This window comes from Hibiscus syriacus, unplaced genomic scaffold (genome assembly GCF_006381635.1).
Source record: "Hibiscus syriacus cultivar Baekdansim isolate YM2019G1 unplaced genomic scaffold, ASM638163v2 tig00112383_pilon, whole genome shotgun sequence".
Taxonomy (NCBI): Eukaryota; Viridiplantae; Streptophyta; class Magnoliopsida; order Malvales; family Malvaceae; genus Hibiscus; species Hibiscus syriacus.
Window position 1 is genome coordinate 2,724,198 of NW_024063319.1, and position 24,480 is coordinate 2,748,677.

General features: G+C 35.0%; 1 protein-coding gene and 1 pseudogene across 1 annotated transcript; one reads left to right on the top strand and one right to left on the bottom strand.

Moving 5' to 3' along the window:
* The first annotated feature begins 14,155 nt into the window (after window positions 1-14,155).
* Window positions 14,156-16,911, top strand: LOC120178969. The gene is made up of 4 exons (XM_039184713.1): window positions 14,156-15,910; window positions 15,962-16,067; window positions 16,223-16,362; window positions 16,582-16,911. The coding sequence occupies exons 1-4, from the start codon at window positions 14,156-14,158 to the stop codon at window positions 16,909-16,911; spliced, it is 2,331 nt and encodes a 776-aa protein (XP_039040644.1).
* A 4,322-nt stretch (window positions 16,912-21,233) lies between these two features.
* On the bottom strand, window positions 21,234-23,320 carry LOC120178970 (annotated as a pseudogene).
* Between the last annotated feature and the right edge of the window lie 1,160 nt (window positions 23,321-24,480).

Here is a 24,480-nt window from a genome sequence, read left to right on the forward strand (position 1 = left end):
GATTCACTCAAATCACTCAATGTGTTTGGGGTATAGAAATGCTCAATGTCAGAACCGACACGATATTACCAAAGGCCTGTAAGTAAATCAAATCTCCACTACTAATAAGAACAAGATGCATAAACCAAAGGGTATTCTATTGGTTGTAGTAGGGATTAGGTAAAGGTGGGGAAAAGGATAAATAATGTGGCTAAAAATTCAAGGTAAGGAACTAACAAATAACAAGTTCAACTCCATCAAAACATTAAGCATAACAAGATAAAAAGACAAACTATCAAACAACAACTTTCTTTTCAAAATGGATTTGATTTTTTTTTCTCTTTGTTGTTGTTTTGTTTTCCATTTTTTTCTCATGCCTTTCCTCTCTTTTTTCTCAAACATCTTTTTTTTTCTTTTAGAACTGCTATTATTTTTTTATGGAGCATACATCGGTTTAACTGTTCACTTGCGAACAAGATGCATAAATCAAAGGGTCTTTTATTGGTTGTAGTAGGGCTTAGGTAAAGGTGGGGAAAATGATAAATAATGTGGCTAAAAATTCAAGGTAAGGAAATAACAAATAACAAGTTCAACTCCATCAAAACATTAAGCATAACAAGATAAAAAGACAAACTATCAAACAACAACTTTCTTTTCAAAATGCATTTGATTTTTTTCTCTTTGTTGTTGTTTTGTTTTTCATTTTTTTCTCATGCCTTTCCTCTTTTTTTTTCTCAAACATCTTTTTTTTCTTTTCGAACTGCTATTGTTTTTTTATGGAGCATACATCGGTTTAACTGTTCACTTGCCCTGAAAAAGGGTAGAAAAGAGGGATAAAATATAATGGCTTGGGTTTATGAATATGGTGCAAACAAAGAAGTGGGAATAGGCTCAAGAGTGGTTAACAATGGGGATAAATGTATGTTTAGGCAATTTTAGTGGGGAAAACGGAATGGTTAATCCTAAAGTGCCCAGATCATTTTTAAGCATCATGTTCATGTGTAATCCCAACAGTATTTAAAATGCAGGTTCTAGAATACCAATGTCATATTCGACACACTCAATCCAACAAAATGAGAGCAAAATGATATGCTCGTAAAGGCTCAAATATCACCAATAAAATCATGGAATATAACAAGAAATCTAACTTGATCACAATTCATGCTATTCGCTATCAAAAATATCCTAATCTAAACAATCATGTGTTGCCAAACAAGCATACCAAAAATATTCAACAAGACAAAGAAATTCAACGAAATTTTCGCAAATCCAACCACCACATACTAGCATCAAAACATAAAGATAAGCAAAGGGAAATTCAACCTAGACTCTACTCCCCCTCACTTAAAGTATTTTGCATCAAAACATAAAATTAAAGTACAAGAGAATGAATAGAGTACTCCCCAGATTTATTGTCGACCACGGCCAAAGCCTCGACAACGGTGGGAGGTACTGGGCAGGCGGCAGACTGTCAGTAGCAAGGGCATGACCCGGACTAGAAGAACAGGCTGACGAAGCAAGCTGCCCGGTTTGCTGCCGATAGCTCGACATAGCAGGAGATGGGTTCGGGGTGGAAAACTGGTGTTGAAATATTCTGTAAAACCATAAATTAGATGGTACATAAGCAAAGGTTGAATCGAAATACGATTAGAGTTATCTTTGGAATGTCATCCGAAACCACCGAATGTATTGAATACGATGGTAAGTCCGTTAGTTGCAGATGAGAGGATGATATTCCTACTGTCAGTATTGACTGGAACGATGGTGATGGAGAGAACAGTGGTGACGAACGGTGAGAGGTGCTCGGCTCGGGGCGAAATGAGGCATTCGACGCAAACGTCGAATGATATGGCAACGTTGGAGTGTGGCCACGGCCTCGCGTTGGGCAAACTGGAGGTGGGAGTCGGAATCGCTTGGCAACTCAACAAATGTTGGCACATTGGAGCAGTGACGTCCTCCAAAGACGGTGGGCGGAGGGGCGGTGGTAGCATCCGATTGGTGTCTTGTGTGCACCATTATGAACGGAGAGGTTGAAAACACGTTAGCAAGGGCATAGTATTCTGGTAGGGCCGGTGACTTGAGGAGAGGAAGAGATGTTGAAGCATTGTTTGGGGAAAGAGAATCGATTTGGAGAAGAAGAAAGGAGGTTGGGGTTAACTTGTTTCTACCGTGCATAGGGGTGTTAGAGTTGGAGTCAAATTGGGTTTTTTATGAGAATAAAAAGAAATTTAAAATTAAAAGGTGATAGAGATAAGGATGGTGGGGTCCATGGTCAAAGGTAAAGGAAAGAGAAGAGAGGATTGAGGAGTGAGGGCGGCATAATGTTAACAAAAAAAGAGGGGAAAACAATTTGGGTTTTGCCAACGTGCGCCGATCTCCTCTAAGGGGAATGCTAACATGCGCCGTTTAATGAAACGGTGCGCACGGGTTGGGGTAATTGTTTCATTGCTTTGCGCGATTGTACACTACTCTATACGTTCCGAAATTGGCACACTTCGAATGATAATTTCACAAATCTTTGTCGTTTAAGTTTGATTAAAAATATTTGGTTACTACAAAATAATAATAAAAATTAAATGAAACATGCGCAATCGAAAATAAGATAAAAATAAAAATATAACAGAATTAAAAATAATAGGTTGCCTCCATGAAGCGTTTTTGTTTAACGTCGTTAGCTCGACAACCTGATTCAGACTATAGATTCTTCTAAGTCGAGATATTCAATTAAGAAAGATTGCCTATTCACATAATACAATTTAATTATGTGTCTATTGACGAGTACCCGAATCATCTTCAAATTCGACTGCGCCATGAGAAAAAATTTAAGTTACCGTATAAGGTCTGCTCCATTTCGATCGAAGTTTACCTGCAAAAAGTTTTAACTTTGAATTAAAAAGAATAACTTTTTTTCCGATAGAAAAAGATTTAAAAGCGATTTTTCGATCATGAAATTCTTTTGTTTTGTCTTTATATATCCCGGCGTTGTCGTAAGCATATTTTCGGATTTCCTCAAGTTCCTGTATATGTAACTTTCGTGTTTCGCCCATCGCTTCCAATTTCATATTGCATTGCTTTACAGCCCAATATGCCTTGTGATCCAGCTAGACTGACAAATGACATGGCTTACTAAATACAAGGCGATATGGCGACATGGCGATAGGTCCTTTATATGCAGTTCGATAAGCCCATAAAGCATCAATCAATTTCAAGCTCCAATCCTTGCGATTTGGCTTGACTATTTTCTCAAGAATCTTCTTTACTTTAGGGTTTGATATTTCTACTTGTCTGTTCATTTGCGGATGATCAGTCGTGGTAGTCCTGTGATTTACTCCATGCTTTTTCATAAGTTTATCAATTACCCGATTAATGAAGTGTGTGCCGCGGTCACTTATTATCGCCCTCAGTGTGAAAAACCTGGAAAAAATACAATTTTTTAGAAATTGAACAGTAGTTTTGGCAACGTTATTTCAAGTGGCTTTATCTTCTACCCACTTCGAAACATAATCAACCGCAAGAATTATATAACAATTGCCAAAGAAAGAAACAAAATGAACCATCTAGTCGAGTCCCCAAACATCAAATATTTCATATATATAAATAGGATTAAGAGGCATTTCGTTTATTCAAGTTAAATTACCTGCACGTTGGCAATTATCATAGGATTTGCAAAATAAGTAAGCATTGCGGAAAATATGAGGCCAAAAGAAACCACATTCCAAAATTTTATGAGCAGCCCGCTTTGGTCCGAAATGTCCACCACATGAATAAAATGACAGAAATTTAAATTTGAGCTTACATCGCTTTCAAGAACACATCGTCGAATTACCTGGTCTGAACAATGCTTCCAAAGATACGGATCATCCCAAATGAAGAAATGAGATTCTCTTTTAATACGTTTTACTTTGGCTCTCGTCAGATCAGATGGTAATTTACCTATGGCTAACTAATTAACTATATATGCAAACCAGGGCATTGATTTCTGTGCCATCATCAAGCTTTCCTCTGGGAATTCCTTACGAACGGGAGGATCAACTGTAGTGATTGAAAGACGACTTAAGTGATCAGTCACCAAATTCTCACATCCTTTCCTATCATTGATTTCCAAATCAAATTCTTGAAGGGGTAAGATCCAACGGATTAGTCGAGGTTTTGCCTCTTTTTTGCTAAGCAAGTACTTTAAGGCTGCATGATCAGAAAAAACAACAACTTTAGTGCCAATAATATATGATCTAAACTTATCTAATGAAAAAATGATATCAAATAATTCTTTTTCGGTTGTCGAATAATTCCGTTGTATGGAATCTAAGGTACGTGACACATAAGCGATAACGTGAGGCTCTTTCCCGATCCTTTGTCCGAGTACGGCTCCAACACTTCCATCCAAAGCATCACACATGACTTCGAAGGGAAAATCTTAGTTTAGAGGTTGGACTATGGGTGTCAAAACCAACTTTCCCTTTAAAATGTCAAATGATTCTCTGCATTATTGGTCAAAATTAAAGGTTTTATCCTTTTGTAACAACTTGCATAATGGTTGCGCCACCTTGGAGAAATCCTTAATGAATCTGAGATAAAAACCTGCATGACCAAGGAAAGAACGAATTTTCCTCACCGTGGTGGGGTAAGGAAGTGAACGTATTGTATCAGTTTTTGCTTTATCTACCATAATTCCTTTAGAAGAAACAATATGGCCTAGAATTAAACCTTTATCAACCATAAAATGACACTTTTCATAATTTAAAACAAGGTTAAATTCTAGGCACCGACGCAACACATTTGTCAAGTTTAATAGACACTCATTGAATGGATTACCATAAACAGTTTCCATGAAGATCTCAATACCTTTCTCAATATAATCAGAAAAAATACTAATCATACACCTTTGGAACATGGCAGGTGCTTTGCAAAGTCCGAAAGGCATTCGTCGGTAAGCGACGGTGCCGAAGGGGCATGTGAATGTCGTCTTTTCTTAATCTTCAGGTGCTACTAGAATTTGGAAGAAACTGTAATCAATGCAAACTCTCCATCCATTCTGAACTAGTGTTGGTACAAATTCTCCCTTAGAATTTTCGATCATAGTAACTCGTGTTTTTTAGGAACTACATGTATTGGACTTACCCATTTACTATCCGAAATTGGATATATAATATCTGCATCAAGGAGTTTTTGTATATCCTTTTTTACCACTTCCATCATTGGTGGATTAAGCCGACGTTAGCCTTCACGTTTCGGTTTTGCGTCTTCTTCGGTTTTAATTTTGTGCATACATATAGATGGACTTAACCTTTTATGTCGGTGATGGTTCATTATATAGCTTCTTTGTGTGTGTGTAAAACTTTTATTAAATCTTTTTCTTCCTCTTCGAACAATCCTTTCGATATGATTATTGACAAGGTGTTATTCGCCTTGAAGAAGGTGTACTTTAAGTGATCTGGTAACGGTTTCAGTTCAATTTTAGGTGCCTACAAAACAGAAGGAAGAACTTTAGACTTAGAGGAAATTAAATTTAATTCGACATAATCAGAATATATGTTCTCATCACGATCTTCTGGCTTTCTGCATAGATCAAAGGAAAAATTAGTCTTTAAAAAATTCATCAGCCAAATGATCAATTATATCAACAGAATTTATACTTTCCACTTTTTCAGGATATCTCATTGCCTTATATACATCAAACTTAACGACCTCGCCGTCAAATTCCATGGTTAAAATCCCGCCTTCATCGTCAATCTTCGTGTGTACAGTACTTTGGAAATGACACCCAATAGGATATCAGAGGATGTGCTTGTGCGGTCATTCTCCATGTCAATTATATAAAAATTAGCGGGAAATATTAAGTCGTTTACCTTCACCAATACATTCTCTAAGAGTCCTTCCGGATAGATCATCGATCGGTCGACAAGCTGAATTGAGATCTTTGTATCCTTCAAAGGCTAGTTAGTAATCATTTTGTAAACATATAGAGACATTACATTAATAAAGGTGCCAAGATCATACATGGCTCGTTTTATCACAACTCTACCAATTTTACAAGGTATTGTGAACATACCTTGATCTTTTAGTTTTGGTGGTAACTTTCGTTGGAAGATATTTGAGACGTGTTCTCCCAAATTCACCTTCTCGACCCCAGTAAGCTTCCTCTTTTTCGTATAAAGATCCTTAAAAAATCTAGCATACCTTGGAACCTTTCGGATAACCTCAAGGAGAGGTATGTTGATCTCCACCTTTTGAAATACGTCTAGTATTTCCTTTTTCTCTGCTTATTTATCCCTTTTTCAATAACCTCGATGGAAAAGGTGGTGGCACGTCATGGGGAGATGGCGTTGGATCCGTTTATTCTTCGTCACTCTTTTTCTGGGATCCTGAATCAATAGTCTTCTTATCTTTTTGGATTGCTTCTTATCTTTTTGGATTGCTTCATCTGATGGAACAGGGGGCGCTATTACTGTACCACTCCGAAGAGTGATGGTGCTGATATTCTCCGTTGGGTTTACCTCGATTTGGGATGAAAGTTTACCTTTTAATTCCAAGCGTCATATGGTTTGAGCAAGTTGTCTTATCTGCTTGTTCATCTCTTGGAAGTGTTCTTCAGTACGAATCTGGAATTTTTCCTGAAAAAAGTGTTAACCTCTTGAAAATTAACTCTAATGATGTCTTCTGCGGTTGTTGTGGTAGTGGAGGTAGTATTGCTTGATAACCTTGATTCGGCCTTGAGTTTTGGGCATAACTGAAATTTGGATGATCCCTCTATCTTGGGTTATAAGTATTATCGTAGGGGTTATAAGCTCTTTGGGGAGGTCCTGGAAAGTTCCCAACTGCATTGACTTGACATGATGTGTCATCTTGGATCAGTGGATAACCGTCTGTTGGGTAATCAGGTAATGCACATACTCCACACAATCTGTTTGGTCCTGTCTTTCCTACAACAAGGGAGTTGCCGACTTCAGTTAATTTATCTATCTTATTTTCTAAAGAAGATGAACTTATCTCATGAATCCTTCGAGGAGGTTCATTAGTTGTGCGGAACTGTTAGGAATTTACGGCCATTGTGGAAATTAAATCCCTAGCCTCGGTAGGGGTCACGTTCACCAAGGCTCCACCACTGGCAACATCGATCATCTTCATTTCCAGGGGAGTAAGTCCTTCATAAAAGTATTGAAGGAGTGTATATTTAGTTAACCCATGTTGTGGGCAAATAGCACATAATTTTTTAAACCTTTCCCAGTAGTCATAGAGTGACTCTCCATCAAGCTGCTTGATTCCAAGTATTCTCCTTCGTAGTTGACTTACTTTCACCACAGGGAAAAACTTGTCAAGAAAATGAGCTCATGTAGTAATAGATCTTGGAGGTAGATAAAATAACCACTCCTTAGCCGAATCAGCTAAGGAAAAAGGAAAAGCTCTAAGTTTGATTTGATCCTCAGTTACTCCCTGTGGTCTAATGCTGAAGCAGACAATGTGAAATTCCGTGAGATGTTTATGTGGATTCTCGTTTGGCAATCCGCAGAATGTAGGGAGGAGATGAATAAGGCCATTTTTTAACAAGTATGGAGTTTTTCCTTGGGGAAAATCAATGAACAAAGGCTCTTGTTCAGTGGGTGTCGCGGCTAACTCTCTGATAGTAGGATCAACCATCGGAATTGGTTCTGTATTAATGGATTCAGCTGAATTTGATTCTGATTATGGATTTGATTTTTGTCTCATAGCTCTGGCTTCGATTTCCGGGTCATACTCCACTAATGTGCCCGGATTAGTCCTGATCATAAATCAAAAGCAAACAAAAATTAGCAACTTTGGCAAAGTCCCCAGTAACGGCGCCAATTTCACAACTGTCATTTTTATGTCAAAATAAATTTCTTCTTCTCAATTAATAAATAAGGAAATACGTAGTAAAGAGAAGTAAGGGTCGATTCCACATGGACTTAGAAAATTATGAATTTCTATATGAATTGTTTATACTAGGCGTGATATAGTAAAATAGAGGGATTTTGATAAAATGAGATTAGGTAGTAAAAAGAGATTAAATAAATAAAGGTAATTAAAGTAAAAAATAGGATAGTAAATATTGTAAATTGATATGGTAAAAACAACCTCAAGCTTCTCTTTGACTAAATTTCCTTCATATCATCGAATTAGATTTTCCCTTCGGGATTCACGTTGGTTACTTTGTCTACAAGGGCAATCCCCGTGACTCTATTTTGTATACCGAATACCCAAGGCAATCTTTGATTCCGTCTTCAGAAACTGATCTTATCAACATCAATTTTCATAGAACAATTACCGTTTAAGTTCGTGGCGACCGACTCGGATTGTTGCTTCAATAGCCACTAATTCCAATCTCAATTCCATCATGGCAACACTATCTCGCCAAGTATGTTCCTAGAAAGTCGAATGTGCTTTCAATATGCTGATTTTTCCTCCCACACATTTAATCGCAACAACCTCTTGACCAAAGTCAATATTTGATTTTGAAAACTGTTTTGATTTTGAAAAAAATAAGCGCATAGAGTGAGAGAGATATTCTGAAATTATCAAGGGCCTATTTCAATTCTCTCGTTGGAATTTAGTCATCGCTTCAACTCACGGCTTATGAGAAAATTAGCTAAGCATGACAAAAGTCATACTTAGCATATTAAAACAAAATTTAAAAATAAAGTAAAAAATCGAAAACTTGAAAATAAAATAAAGGAGATAACTTTTATAAAACTAGAAAGAAGAAGAATATTGTAGTCTGAGTTGCGAGTTTAGGCTTACCCCAAGAGGGTATTTATAGCCTCTAAAATCCAAGAGATAAACAAATAAATTAAAATAAAATAATCCTAAAGATAAATTTTTTTCTTAAATTCAAACTTTAAACAAGTCTCCTAAAGCAATTCTGCTCGTCCGTCTTCCAGAAGGCATGCTGACTAGATCTTCTAGAAATTACCGCTGACTGGACCATCTAGAGACTATCACGTCAGACCGTGTCATGCCCAGAGTCGTGCCCATATCTCCAGCCGTGACAAAAAAAATGCAGAATGCGCCTGTTTTACTACTAAGTCTAGAAAATAGGACCCTGAACGAAAACAAGTATAATACAACCAAATAAGCAGCAATAAATCCATAAGATCGAAGAATTAGTGAGCAAATACTACTGATTCTGAACACTCATCATACATATTAGGCGAAAATATATATTATGTCCAACCTCGAACGTGGGGTGAACCAGAGGCTGTCGGTGATCCAACAGCTGCAGTAGCCGCCTCTTGAAGTTCAAAGTATTTTCACTTCTGACTTAGCTTCCTTGAAAAAAATACATAACCACTCCTAACACAGTGTATATTTTTGTAACATACATATATCATGTCTCCCTTATTCTCAATAATGTGTGACCAAAAAGATATATCACATTAAGCATTTATTGAAATACATAAATGTCATGACATCGAAATTTATGTCACAAAAAACAAATAGTGATGTAAATGCTAATTTTAATGATAATATTTTCAACATTAATGAATATGATCACTTCAGGTGGAGTTGTAATTTTTGAAGTTTCAAAAATGGTTCAATGACCAAAGAAGATGTACTATGGCTTACTTCATTAAGATGCTGCCAAAAAGATCTTCCATTACCATCCTAAGTGTAGGAAAATGGGGCTTACTTATCATAAGTGTAGGGAAATAGTGGGGATTAAGTATGTTCCGGATCAGTTTGATGAAATCTCAGGATTAAGGCTTAATGCTGCTAAGTCTGAGATGTTCTCTTCTAGTATGACTAAGGTTCAGTTGGACCTTCTTCATGGGCTACTAGTTCCAAGCTTGGATCCTTACCTGTCATGTATCTTAGGGTCCCATTAGTTAATAGGAAGTTGATAGAAAAGGGTTGCACTTGTTTGGTGGAAAAGATCACAGCTAAGCTTCGACTCTGGTTAAATAGGTGGCTTAATTATGCTGGCAAGATGCAACTGGCTGGTATTGTTCTTTTCAGTATTGCTAACTTGTGTTGTAGATAGTTGGTATTGCCTTCTAGTGTTATCAGGAGAATGGATCAACTTTGTGAATTTTTTTTGGAAAGGTGGTGATGTTCTTACTAATTAGGCGAAGGTTAAATGGGAGTGTATTTGTTGCTCCCAAATTTGAGGGGTCTAGGGATGAAGAATCTGAAAAGCTGGAACAAAACTTGTGTGCTCTTCTGCTGTTATCAAGAGAATAGATCAACTTTGTGTATTTTTTTGGAAAGGTGGTGATGTGTTTGCTAATGAAGCCAAGGTTAAGTGGGAGTGTATCTGTTGCTCCAAAATCTGAGGGGGTCTGGGGGTGAAGAATCTGAAAAGATGGAACAAAACTTGTGTGCTCTTGTTGATGAAGAATATCCTAGCTAACGAAGGATCCTTATATGTGGCCTGGGTTCGTGCTTATGTCTTGAAGGGCATAGATTTTCTGTAGGTTGACTGTGAACCCCATTTTAACTAGATTTTGATTAGGACTATTCTGGGGTTGATGGAGGTGGCCAAGTCTTGTTACGGGTAGCCTTGATTGGGATAGGATAATGATGAGGTGGTTATTGAATGAGACTAGAAATGAGGACAATATTGAGTGATAGAGGCTTTTATGGTTTTTTATGAATGTCCTTAAGCATTTTACCATTGTCTGGATGGTAGTTCTTAACAACCTACAACTGATCGTTTGCTCAAGATGGGATTAATTTGGATGTAGGCTGTAGGAACTGTGATGAGATGGAGTAGGAATCTCGGGATCATATCTTCTTTGAATGTGCTTTCTTAAGGGAGGTTTGGGAGGCTGTTTTGAGGCTTTATGGCATCCGTAGGGATGTGAGAAGTAGAAATGAGGAACTTGGCTAAGCTATATCTTGGTTCAAGGACAAATCGTTGCTACTGTATATCCTGCGAGTGGGTTGGTGTGTTTACATATATATTGTATATGGGAATAAAGGAATTTTAGGCAATTTAGAGGTGTAAAGAGGAGTGTAGGTGAGATTTAGATATTATTAAAGGAATTGTTCGAATCTAAGTGTTTAGGAAGATTATTATATGCGATGTTGTAAATCATGATCTTTGTATAGCTTGGGGGCTCTGATTCCCCTAGGGTTGGTGTTGTTTCTGTTATTTTGTAGTAGCGTGTTTAACGCTTCTTGGATAATAAGAAAATTCAATTTATCAGAACAAATGTAATGTTTTTTTATTAATTTGGGGTAAGTACAATGTAATATTTGTTCAAAGATAACTCTCAGCTATTTGACATTGAACAATCACACTTCTAGCATTTCTGACTGAGATCTCAAGAAATAATAATAATTCTTTTATCATCGAAATCGTTTAGTTCGTGCATAAAAATGTAATTATTGAGGAATTACAATAACATCGATTAATTAGTTTATTAGTTCGTTATGCCGCTTGGGTTCTAAAATCGTCTGATTTCCATTAATTGGATAAAGACATTACTATATCTGATAACTCTGTTAGTTAGGATTTCAGAGAAATTCATTGAATGCAAGAATGAATGTTTTAAGTACAAGTTGTCACACCGTGAGAACATGCATGCTCTAAGCATTTGGGAATATTTTTTTTTATCGAAGGTCAACCAATCGCTGCTCCTACAGCTTGTAATGGACAAACCTTTTTATCATATTTTAATTGTTTTATTCGATGGAAATATATATATATATAAAGAAATGATACAAAATTAATTCAAATCAACACTTGATAAAATGGTAAAAATACATTCCATTTCCAATGAATCTTAAATGAGCTTCGGAAGAAAACTGGTCTTAAAATATAATTAAATCATACAAATTTAAAAAAATTAATTTCATTAATTTTAAAATTAACAAAATTTAAACATATTAAATTAGAAATAATGGACTAAGGCTTAATTACATTAAATCATTTAAAACGAAGATTTGTTATAAACAAAAAAAAAGTTTGAAACATAACTTAAAATTAATAATTTTAAAATTTTCACGAACTTAAAATATAATTCAATTATAAACGTTAGGACATAAACCATTCCACTGTAACACATTGGAATCCTAGTCTATGAGAATTAAACTATTTTTGCCTAGAATGAAAATCGAATTTAATTGAATTGAGTTTTAAATTAATTAAATTGCATAGGATAAATTAAATTGCCTAAGTAAAATCCAAGTTGAATTGAAAATTAAATTAATTACATTGAAAGAGGGCCTAATCGAATTGTTTAGGATAATTATTAAGTTGAATTAAAACCTGGATTAATTAAATTAAACAAGGATCTAATTAAAAATAGGAAAAGAGTAATAACCTAAATCATTGTGGTCAGGTTGAATTAGATTGCAAATATTATTATTTCATGCTAAAAATTCAAATTCCTATAAATGCCCTTGAATGGTTGGTTACTTAAGTACTAAGAGAGGCTAAATTAGGCATTTCCACCTCCATTAAGGATGAAATAATATCATCCTTCCCATTTCATTTGGTGACCGGACAAAGAAAGAAAAATTAGATAGAATTTAGAAAGAAAAAAAATGGAGAGAATACAAAGAAGAAGACAGTCCATGCAAGCTTAGTTCAAGCTTGAATTAACTAAGGAAATTACATAGCCTAACAAGTAAGTCTTTCATTCTCTTTCCATTCGAAATTTTAAGGATTTAATTGAGTTAATTCTTGAGAAATTGATAAGCTTGATTATTGAATAAATTAAAATTGTTGGCTTGCATGATACTAGAGATTATGGTGATCATGTTGAGTTAAATTTAAGTGATCAAGAACCTTGTTAAGTTGGGTAAACTATGGGTTATCATCTTAAGGTAATAACTGAAATAATTGTTCATGCATGTGACCAAATTAAGAAAATTGAAAGGTTGTGTACTAAATTGGAAAAAATATATGTAGGATAAAGTTGCTGATTAGGCATCGTATCGGAGGATTTTGTGAAGCTCGACCAGAAGACTTTGAGCCGGATCCAGCTACTGATTCATCCTTATCAGAAGTGCATGTTACTTTTCCAGCATCTCCAGGTAAATTCTCCAATGGAGGCTCTGAATCAAGAGATTGCATGAACTCGTCAAGAAACAAAACTTTGTTCACAAGTTCACAAGTAATGAAACAAAACTATATAGAAGATATATATACTTGATGACCAACTTTGTTATCGAGCATTAAAGCTTTTGTGCATTTCAAGAAATGAATTTATCCATGGATTGGGCAGAGCAAATCAACAACCAATGAAATCATAGGAACGTAAAAACATGGGCTAAAAGTTAAACCCACGGGTTCTGCACACGCCTAATTTGGAACAATTCGGCCCCATAATCTAATCAAGTATTCCATATAGATACAACAAAATCAAACCTTTAAGTAAGGTCTTTAGCTGAATCTAACTGTGATTTTTGCCATGTTCACTGCCTTGAATAACAGGAACTCTAGTAAAAATCCAAAGTAGGCTGAAATCATTTCAACTACTGAAGGTTCAGTTCAACTAGAATTCTTGCCAAGTATACAGTCTACTCCAATCTAAACTCTCCTATGTTTGACTCAGCCAGAATTTTGATAACAATATCTTAAGTAGGTTTGTGGAATTTTTTCAGATGTTTGAAAATTTTTATGGTGATGGCCACGCCGCACCTATTCCTATGTATTAACCTCAATGTTTGACCAAAATCTAATTCCCTTTCAGACGCAAGTTGTCATAGACGGAGAAGAGGAGGAAGAACGTAATGTTAGAATCGGAGGGGAAGAGAATGAAAGGAGGAACGAAGAAGAATTGGGATTAGAAGAACGAGGGTTAGGGATTAAGGGAAGTAATTTGGGAATTGAAATCAGGGAAGGTTTTGAAGCACGAGGGAGTAAAAGGGTGGACTTATCTGATGGGTTGGAGAAGACTAAAGGAGCAGTGGGGGAGAGTGAGAGTCCCAATCCTGACGGCCCAATACCTGCAGCTGAAATATAAAGATAAGAATCAGTTTGTTATCATTGTGTTATTTTAGAATGCCAGCTGTCCATTTTAGATTCTCAATTCCAGCTTGTATCTAAATAATATATGTTGTGTAATCATATCTTTTTTCCTTATGCAACGAATGAAGTATTTCTTTTCTAAATTATCTCAACTTTCTTCTCTCGAATCTATTTCTTTTCTCCCAATCCATAACAATTGGTAATCAGAGCCTCGATTCTGGCATGCCAAAGAGGAATCAAACTATGGTTGAAGCTGATTTATCAGGGTTGCAAAAGCAGATTGAAGATTTAACTGCTTTAGTTAAACAAGGACGGGATGAAACCAATCCACCCAAATGGTGGGAAAATCAAGAGAATCGAATCAATGCATTGGAGTCCAGAATGGAAACTAATCAAGGCTATGTGGAAGAGTTATTGAAGATATTGACAGGCAGAACTGGAGACCAAGAGCAATCTGTTGGTGAGCAGGTACAATCTCCTGATACTTCTAAAAATAAGGAGAAGACTCCTGTTATGGTGACTGTGGTGAATGACAAATCTAGGTTTACTTATAAAACGAATGAACCTGGGATATTAAAGTCTAAACCCGATGCTTGTCTAGCCATTAAGAACAGTTCTAGGCCTGAGAATCAAATGGGTGAAAATAGTGAATCTAGACCTATTATATTGGGACTAGAAGTTGAAAAAAGGGGGCCAGGGGGTTCATTTAGTTCTGGGATTATGTGGAATAGACCTAAAATAAAACTTCCTTTCTTTAAAGGGGTTAATCTGAGAGGGTGGGTTCAGAAGTGCCTGAAATACTTTTCTATTTGTGGGGTTCCTGTTGAGAAGAGATTGGAACTAGCTACAATGTATTTAACAGACAAGGCAAAAGTTTGGTTTGATGGTTACATTATGCAGAAACACCGTGTGACATGGCATGAATTTGAAGCTAATCTCTGTCATAGATTCAGTGATAGAACTTTTTCTGATATTGTTGAGGAGTTCACTAAATTGACTCAGAAAGGGTCTGTGGAAGATTATCAAGAGAAGTTTGAGGAGTTACAACCTCATATGTTGCAGAATCATACTTTGACTGAGGAATTTTTTGTGTCACTTTTTATTAGTGGACTTAGAGATGATATCAAGCATAGGGTCAAGGCTTTAGATCCTAAAAATTTATCTGAAGCATCTAAACAGGCCAAACTGTATGAACTGTCTATGAAGTTTGGGAACAAAAGAGTGAGGTCTTCTTTTAAAACCCCACCCTACCCAAACCCCTTATATACATCTAAAACAACTACACTGCCAGTACCTACAAAACCTACATCAGTACCAAATCCAAAGCAAAGTCTTATGGATTACAGAAGGCAAAATAACCTCTGCTTTAAATGTGGTGAAAAGTATTTGCCAGGGCATCAGTGTAAAACTAGGCAGTTGAATATGATTAGTGAAGAGATGGAAACTTTTACATTGGAAAATTGTCCTACTGATCCAGAACACTTGCAACAACAAGAAGATGAAAATTTGGAGATTTCTATGAATGCTATTACTGGCTGCATTGGCCATAATACATTGAGAATACATGGTACTATTCAAGGAAGACCATTGAATATCCTAATTGATAGTGGCAGCACACATAGTTTCTTAACTCCTAAATGGGCTTATACGGGTATACAGATTAATACTCCTTATCCCTTGGCTATCACTGTGGCTAATGGTCAACAGTTATTTAGTTCTGCTCGTTGCAACAAAGTTGAATGGAAAATGCAGGGACATACTTTTTTACATGATTTTAGGTTGCTCAAATTGGGGGGAAGTGACATGATTTTGGGAGTTGATTGGATGAGGTTATTCAGTCCAATATTAATGGACTTCAATAATATGACTTTAAGCTTTGACCATCATGGAGAGAAAATTTGTATTCAGAGACAGCAGCCCTCAACTGAACTACAACAAATATCAGGAGCTACATTACTTAAAATGTCTGCATGGGATTCTGATATTTTGGGTCATGTGGTTTTCTTAACTATGGCATGAAATTCTACTTCTATTCCTACTGAACTCCAGCATGTATTGGAGCAGTATAGCATAATTTTTACTGAACCTACAGGCCTACCTAGGCCTTACAGGTTTCCTCATAATCAGAAGGTGGAGGTAGAAAAACAGATTGCCAGTATGTTTTCTTCTGCTGTTATTAAGCCTAGCAGAAGTCCATTTGTATCACCCTGTCTTCTTATTAAAAAGAATGATGGCAGTTGGAGATTTTGTGTGAATTTTAGGCAGTTAAATAGCATGACAATCAAAGACAAATCCATATTCCTATTGTAGAGGATTTATTGGATGAGTTGCATGGGGCATCATATTTTTCTAAGATTGATTTGAGGTCTGGATACTGGCAGATTAGAATCAGACCAGAGGATATTTATAAGACAGTTTTCATAACACATCAAGGGCATTATGAGTTTAAGGTAATGCCTTCTGGCCTTACTAATGCACCTGCTACATTTCAGGCTCTCATGAATGAATTATTTCATTCTTTCCTAAGAAAATTTGTTTTAGTTTTCTTTGATGATATATTAGTGTACAGCAGCAGTATGTAAGAGCATGCTCAACATTTACAACTTGTTTTGGAAGTTTTGCAAGTTAATCAGTTATTTGCAAAACTGTCCAAATGTTTTTTTGGACAGACTAAGGTGGAATATCTTTGTCATATTATTTCTGCTGCAGGGGTGTCTACTGATCCTAGCAAGATTGAAGTGATGCAATCTTGGCCTAAGCCTAAAACCCTTAAATCTCTCAGAGGGTTTCTAGGTCTAACATGTTATTATAGAAGATTCATCAGAGATTATGGCATTATTAGCAAGCCATTGACAGAGATGTTAAAGAAGAATGGCTTTCAGTGGAATTCTGTTGCTTATGCTGCTTTTGAAGATCTTAAAAAGGCTATGTGTTCTGCTCCAGTCCTAGCCCTGCCAAATTTTTCTAAGACATTTTATTTAGAGACAGATGCTAGTTGAGGAGGTGTGGGGATGTTCTTTCCCAAGAAGGAAGACCTATTGCATATTTGAGTAAAGCTCTAAATCCTAGAGACTCAGTATTATCTATTTATGAAAGAGAATATCTTGCTATTCTATTGGTTGTTTCCAAATGGAGGCATTATTTGGAGAGTAGCCCATTTGTTATTAAGACTGACCATGAGCCCTTAAAGTTTTTATTAGAGAAAAAGTTGACCACTACTATTCAAAAGAAGGGGTTGACAAAGTTGCTGGGATTAGATTATACTATTCAAAAGAAGGGGTTGACAAAGTTGTTGGGATTAGATTATACTATTCAGTATAGAAAGGGGAAGTCAAATATAGTTACTGATGCTTTATCTAGAAGGTGGGAGGATCAAGGATAATGTTTGACTATGGGGGTGACAGTTTTGATTCCCAGTTGGGTTCGGGAGATTGAGGACAGTTATAAGGGTGATTCTTTAGCTCAAAATTGGATATCAATTTTGACTGTTAATCCTCCTGCTGATGTTAAGTGGAAGTATGCTAAGGCTGTTCTTAGATATGAAGGGAGAGTTTATGTAGGAGCTAATGGAAGCCTTAGATTGCAGATTATACAGACTTTGCATGACTCTCCTCAAGGGGGACATTCAGGTGCACAGGCTACATATTACAGGATTAGGTCAAATTTTTATTGGCCAAATATTAAATCTATGGTTGCTACTTATGTAAGATGTTGTGAAATTTGCCAGCAGACTAAAGTGGAACATTTAGCTAAGCTTGGTTTACTACAGCCCTTACATGTTCCTACTCAAGCTTGGGAAATTATCACTATGGATTTCATTGAGGGTTTATCTACTTCACTAAAGAAGAACTGTATTTTAGTGATTGTGGATAAATTCACAAAGTACAGTCATTTTCTATATTTATCTCATCCTTATACTGCAGCAGAGGTAGCTAAAATCTACCTAGATAATGTTTATAAACTACATGGTCAGCCTAAAATGGCCATTTCTGACAGAGACAAGACCTTTACTAGCTTGTTTTGGAGGGAGTTGATGAAACAATTGGGTACTAAAGCAGTTTTCAGCACTGCTTACCACCCAAAAACAGATGGCCAAACAGAAAGGGTTAACCAGTGTTTGGAACAGTATTTAAGAGCCATTTGTTTATATCAGCCTAGGAAATTGGCTAACTGGTTATCTCAAGCAGAGTGGTGGTACAACACCACTTATCATACTGCTTTAAAGTTGACTCCATTTGAAGTATTATATGGGTTTAAACCACCTATTATGGTTTGGCCTACAGACTCTACTGTACAGTCAGTCAATGAAATTATGAATAGCAGGGAACATCTCAGGCAGTTAGTTAAACAACAATTAGAGTTAGCCAGTAACAGGATGAAGCAACAGGCAGATAAGAATAGATCAGAGAGGAATTTTAATGTTAGAGATTTGGTTTACCTATGATTACAACCCTATCGGCAGACTTCCCTTGCCCTGCGAAGAAATCTCAAGTTAGCAGCCAAATACTATGGGCCATATAAAATAATTGAAAAGATAGGTGCAATGGCTTATAAATTGCACTTACCAGATTCATCGAGACTTCATCCAGTGTTCCATGCGAGTCTCTTGAAGAAATTCATCGAGGATTCCTCCAAAGCTGTCACAGATCCTCCTGCAATAGAAAATGATGGTCAGTTGCGAATCAAACCATTAAAAGTGGTGGGAAGACGTATTGTGAATCGAAATGGTAAACCCGTAACTCAGCTGTTGATTCGATGGGTGAACATGGATGACGCGAATGATACTTGGGAAGACTATTCAGTTTTGCGAGGACAATTTCCTACGTTTGATCCTTGGGGACAAGGGTCGTCTCGAGAGGGGGGTATTGTCATAGTAGGAAAAGAGGAGGAAGAACGTAATGTTAGAATCGGAGGGGAAGAGAATGAAAGGAGGAACGAAGAAGAATTGGGATTAGAAGAACGAGGGTTAGGGATTAAGGTAAGTAATTTGGGAATTGAAATCAGGGAAGGATTTGAAGCACGAGGGAGTAAAAGGGTGGACTTATCTGATGGGTTGGAGAAGACTAAAGGAGTAGTGGGGGAGAGTGAGAGGCCCAATCCTGACGGCCCAATACCTGCAGTTGAAATATAAAGATAGGAATCAGTTTGTTATCATTATGTTATTTTAGAATGCCAGCTGTCCATTTTAGATTCTCAATTCCAACTTGTATCTAAATAATATATGCTGTATAATCACATCTTTTTTCCTTATGTAATGAATTAAGTATTTCTTTTCTAAATTCTCTCAACTTTCTTCTCTCGAATCTCTTTCTTTTCTCTGAATCCATAACACAAGTACACAAAAGAAATATTAATGCACTGATTAAGCAACAAAAGTATTTTAAGTCATGGTTCCTACATATGATCTTCAACTTTATTATCAAAGCATCTAGGATCATCATGATGGATACTAAACATACTTAATCATGAAACCATTGACTACTGGCTTTCATCGGGTAATTTCTTACCCATTTTGCATGAAGAACTTGGTAAGAAATAAATGGGTAACAATTAGACTAGTTTGGATTAACTAATTTTCCAAAACAGATTCTTGATGATCAATTTTACCAAAGCTCTACATTTGAAGGATGCCATTCTTATCTGATAGCAATGTTAGTTCAAGAAGAAAAGGAAAAAGAGAGCTCACTCATTAATGAAATTCACAAGTTATACCTAAAAGGAACATATGCAAAGATAGATAGAGATAAGAAAAGAACATATACTCGGTAAAGTTTCATACCTTAACACCCGAACCTTTTGCGTACACGCTAGTGAAGAGTTCAGAGGATTATGGAACTGGATTTTCCTGGAATCAAAGAAAGGTGAAAGAACCAATATTGTAAACATTCCTACCATATATGCTGACAACTAGAAAAAAAAATTATAAATAGTAAAATAATTAAAAAAAATACATACATATAAATACAAACATCTAAAATCAGAATCACTAAATCATAATTATACTACTAAACTGTGTTCACAAGTTCAGATGTTCAATTCATCAATGAAACAAAAGAACAAACATATAGATCAAGCTCCAAAATTCAAGAAAAATGTTAAACTGTGATTAACGCTTTTTCACAATACTAAAACCATTCAAAGGGGAAAATATTTTTTATATATAAAAAAAGAATAGATGGCTGCATACACATATAATTTAAAAAGAAAAGATGACTGGATATACATATAAGTTTAACTATGGAAAATACTCAGATCGATTGTCATCCATGTCCAAAAATGAAAAACAGGGGAAAACGAAACACAAAGCTAACAAAATCACAATCAAACCCAACCATTTCAAAGAATCAAATCAAAATCAACATTTGTTTCAAAAATAAAAAACGATTCAACGAAATAATAACAAAAACAATTTCAGAGATAAATAATTGATAGGGGGAAATTCATGCAAAGTCCAGAAACACAAAAATAAAAAAAATGAAGTAAAAGAGTAAAAATCCAAAGCACAGAAACGGATTCGATGAAAAAGAAACCAAATACCCCTTACCTTTGGGTAAACGGCAAAACTTGCGAATCAGCAGATTCCGCAAAGAGAGAAGAGAAAGTGAGATCGGTGAAGAAGTAGCAAATTCGACGAAGAGAAAGTGAGAAAGGCGAAGAAACAACAGATGGGTTTGGGTAAACGGCAGGAATGAAAAAAATAGGTGAAGAGGGAAAAATAAAAAAGGATTAAAGGGGCGCCGGATTTAGAAACTATAATCTTGCCGATACAAACGCCACTAATGTGGCGTTCATTCTAAACAACGTACGAGTCTTTAGCGGTGTTTATATAAAGACGCCACTAAAATATGAGTCTTTAGCTGCGTTTATATAAAAACGCTACTAAAGTACGAGTATAGCAGCGTTTGTGCTTAAAACGCAACTAAAGTATAAGTATTCGGCGGCGTTACTAAAGTACAATATTTAGTGACGTTTATATAAACCGACACTAAAGTATGAGTATTTACCAGCGTTTGTTCAATAAACGCCGCTAAAAAACCATTTTGTTGTAGTTATGATGACATAATATTTCAAATATTGACTCGATGACATAATAATTAAATGTCTAGCTCAGAGAACCGTGATTTTTTTAACAAAAAGGAAGAATTTGACATATATAAATAAATAGTCGGGGCTCAACAAAGCAATATCATATAACTAAAGGATTATTTTATAATTTTTAATAGTTGGGTGACTAAAAAATAACACCATGTAGTCGAGACTATTTCTGCACTTTAACCTACTTTGAAATTAATGTATTAGTTAAGAAATTATTAATGTTATGTTATGTACTAGATAGAAGAATCAGGTCATTTGTATCGAGTCCTTGGTTGGAAGAGTCTAAGTAGAGTTGTGAAGTTGCTGAATGGGCTTGGGATGTTGTTGCATGCTTCCGTGACATTTGAGATGACCGCATCTCTTCTTCCTGTTGGAACTTGGCAAAATGGTCCTCCCTGTTGGAAGAAAATTGCAGGTTAGTGTTCTTTTCTCTTATGGTGAAAATTGCAGTTGACTTACAATGTTGACGACCGAGTCCCTTGCAACTAAAGTAAGTACATCAGCAAAAGAGACTACGCCTGGGCATTCAACTTCCACAGGCTTTTCACTCCGTCAATGAAATCGAAGCCCCTTAGTGTTCGATTTGGGACGGCATTCTTTTCCGGGGAATGGCCATTGGTGGAGTTTAGAAGCACTGATGCATGATGCATCACAGCCCTGGAAAAAAGAAACAAATATTCTGTCTTTGAACTCTACTTTATATTGAGAGAAAAATGGCTGGAAAAGTACATACCCTAACAAAGCAATCATGGAAGTGCTTTCGAATGAAGGATGCAGCCAGTGATGGGGCACTGGGGATGTGTTCTTGGCAGCTTTTAGCGTAAAAATTCATCTGCAATTGAGCATGAGTTGAGCTTAAAAATGCAAAAAGACCCAAGGCGATGATAATAACCCCTATAAGACCAGTGCCGCCGTTTTTGATAACTTGTTCGAAAGAGTTAAAGAAAGGAAAGTCTGATGCCTTTTGAGATAAAGAGATGGATGATTTTATAGAGGTCGATTTGAACCACTCTTAAGGATGAAGGGGTAAATTTGTCCCGTCTTAAATTCAAACCAATAATTTTGTTTTCAATTTATAATTGCATTATTTTTATCCTTTGGTTAATGTTTATAGTTACATGCCGAATTGATTGTTAATGGCACTAATATAACATTCCATAATATTGATACGATGGTTATAATGTTGATGTAACTATTCAAATATTTACAAAGTATTAAAAATTTAAACACTTTCATTTAACATGTCTTCAATTATTTATCAGCAGGTTTAGTTTAGGGGTGAGCATTCGATCGAGTCAAGTCAATAAATTTTGAGTTATTCTAGTTGACGAGTCCTATTTTATAACTCGGAGTTGACTTGAAATTTTCTCGAGTTGAGCCGAGTCAAAATTTTTGAGTTTCTATTTAAATTTAATTGTAAATATTTACAATATTATGACATTATTTCATTCCAATTTAAATGATATTTTATAACCATATATAATACATATATATATTTTTTTGCACTTTTTTCATAGGTGATTTACATATACCTTATAAAGTCGAGGGATTCGACTTAAACTTTGACTCAAACTTGAAAATCAGTCTACTAATTACTAAAAATTTCGAGTATTTGAGTTGTATTTTACAACACGATTTGAACTTGAAATTTTTTCAACTCGAGTTGAGTTTATGAAATTATGACTTGAAGTCAATTCAAATCGAGTTTTTTCAAGTCAGGGTGAGTCGAAAAAGTCAACTTTTCGAGTAGAATCGAGTTGTGTTCACCCCTAGTTTAGTCTATCACTATTTATTGGACATATTTTCAATGAAATCAATTTTGTTTAGGGTAACAATAAAACTCAAATTCTTCTTCGATTTCTATTGATACTTATTAATATTTGGTTCAAAAATTGAAGAAGAATTTTGGTTTTGTTGTTACTCTAATATTGACAATTCTAATACAATATTGAAACCAATATTGAAATCAATATTGACAATTCTAATACAAGATTGATTTCATTGAAAACATATTCAACACGGGATATAATAGAAGATTTTCTTTAATGAAAGTGTTTAATTCTTTTTTAATACTATATAAATATTTTTAATTTCTTTTTATATTTATAGTTTATTATTTTATAACTCACTATATTTTTAATTTTATAAATTTAATTTGAATTATTGTATTTTTTAAATAATTTTATGAATATTTTAAACCCATTATTTTTAGCAGAAAAAGAAGCATAAATTACGTTCTGGTAATTTGCCGTCCCTCTTTGTATAGCCGACAATAACGGATTGGGGTTTAAACGAACGTTCAACAGTTAACATTCAACCTTCGTCAACATGTTTAGTTATCAGCAATATACTTTTTTGATCATTATGGGCCATATGGAAATAACGAAGTGAAAGAACCCCAAAACAAATAAAGACAAGCTGTCAACTACTTAACCAAAAAGGATATTATATGGTTAGCTACGTGATCGATCATTAATGTTTATGTTTTATCTATCTTTTATCTATTGATTTTAAAAATATAATATATGATCACTTTCGTTTTTATTTAATTAAGATGTAATCACGAGTTAATTGTTGTTAAATATTTTGATATAATCACACATTTGACCCATGTTATTTACATATTCTTTTATTTTTTTTTCATATTTTTAATAAATTAAAATAAATTTAAGGTATAATATATAAAAATAAATGTCTAAACTATACTCAAAATTAACTTTTGGTACCTAAAGAATTTTTCGTTAAAAATAAGTGTCTAATATTTTTCCTGTTACACTTTTAGGTACATGCCGTTAAAAAATCGTTAAGTAACACGAGTCACGTTTGGGTTTTTAAAAAAATGTTTTTAAATAATATTTTTATTTTTAAAAAATCAAAAAAATATAAATGTGACATGTGTCATTTAACTTTTTTTACGGTAGGCACCTAAAAGTGTAACGAATAAAACATTAGGCATATATTTTTACAAAAAATTCTTTAGGCACCAAAAATTGATTTTGGGTATAAATTTAGGCACTTATTTTTTGTATTAAGCCTAAATTTAATCTTCTAATTGAATGATGTCACTTGTCATAAGTGCCATATTTCGTATCATGTGTCACCATTATATTTGAATGATTAAATTTATTTTAATTTATTAAAATTAAGACTAAATTGAGAGAATATATAAATAATAGAGATCAAATGTGTGATTATACCAAAACAAAACGTCACTTAATCTGTTAACTGTTAAAAGTTGTTAAATCGTAATGACCACATCTTAATTAAATAAAAATTAAAGTGATCATATTTTAATTAAATAAAGACGAAAGTGACCATATATTAAGTTTTTAGAAATCAATAAGAAAAAGTAGACAAAACATAAACATAATTTACTAATCATGTAGTTAACCCTAAACTATACGTATACATGATCTCGTCTGATCTCAGTAGAACTATGTTATAGTTGAGGTAGATAAAGGGGAAGTTCTACA

What these genes read in the sequence shown, in the direction of transcription:
- LOC120178969 (XM_039184713.1), top strand. Translation starts at nt 14,156, where the DNA reads ATGGTTGAAGCTGATTTATCAGGGTTGCAAAAGCAGATTGAAGATTTA. An exon ending in CTGATATTTTGGGTCATGTG is followed by an intron (nt 15,911 to 15,961) that starts GTTTTCTTAACT and finishes ACTGAACTCCAG; the next exon opens with CATGTATTGGAGCAGTATAG. An exon ending in AAGGGCATTATGAGTTTAAG is followed by an intron (nt 16,363 to 16,581) that starts GTAATGCCTTCT and finishes TTTTTTGGACAG; the next exon opens with ACTAAGGTGGAATATCTTTG.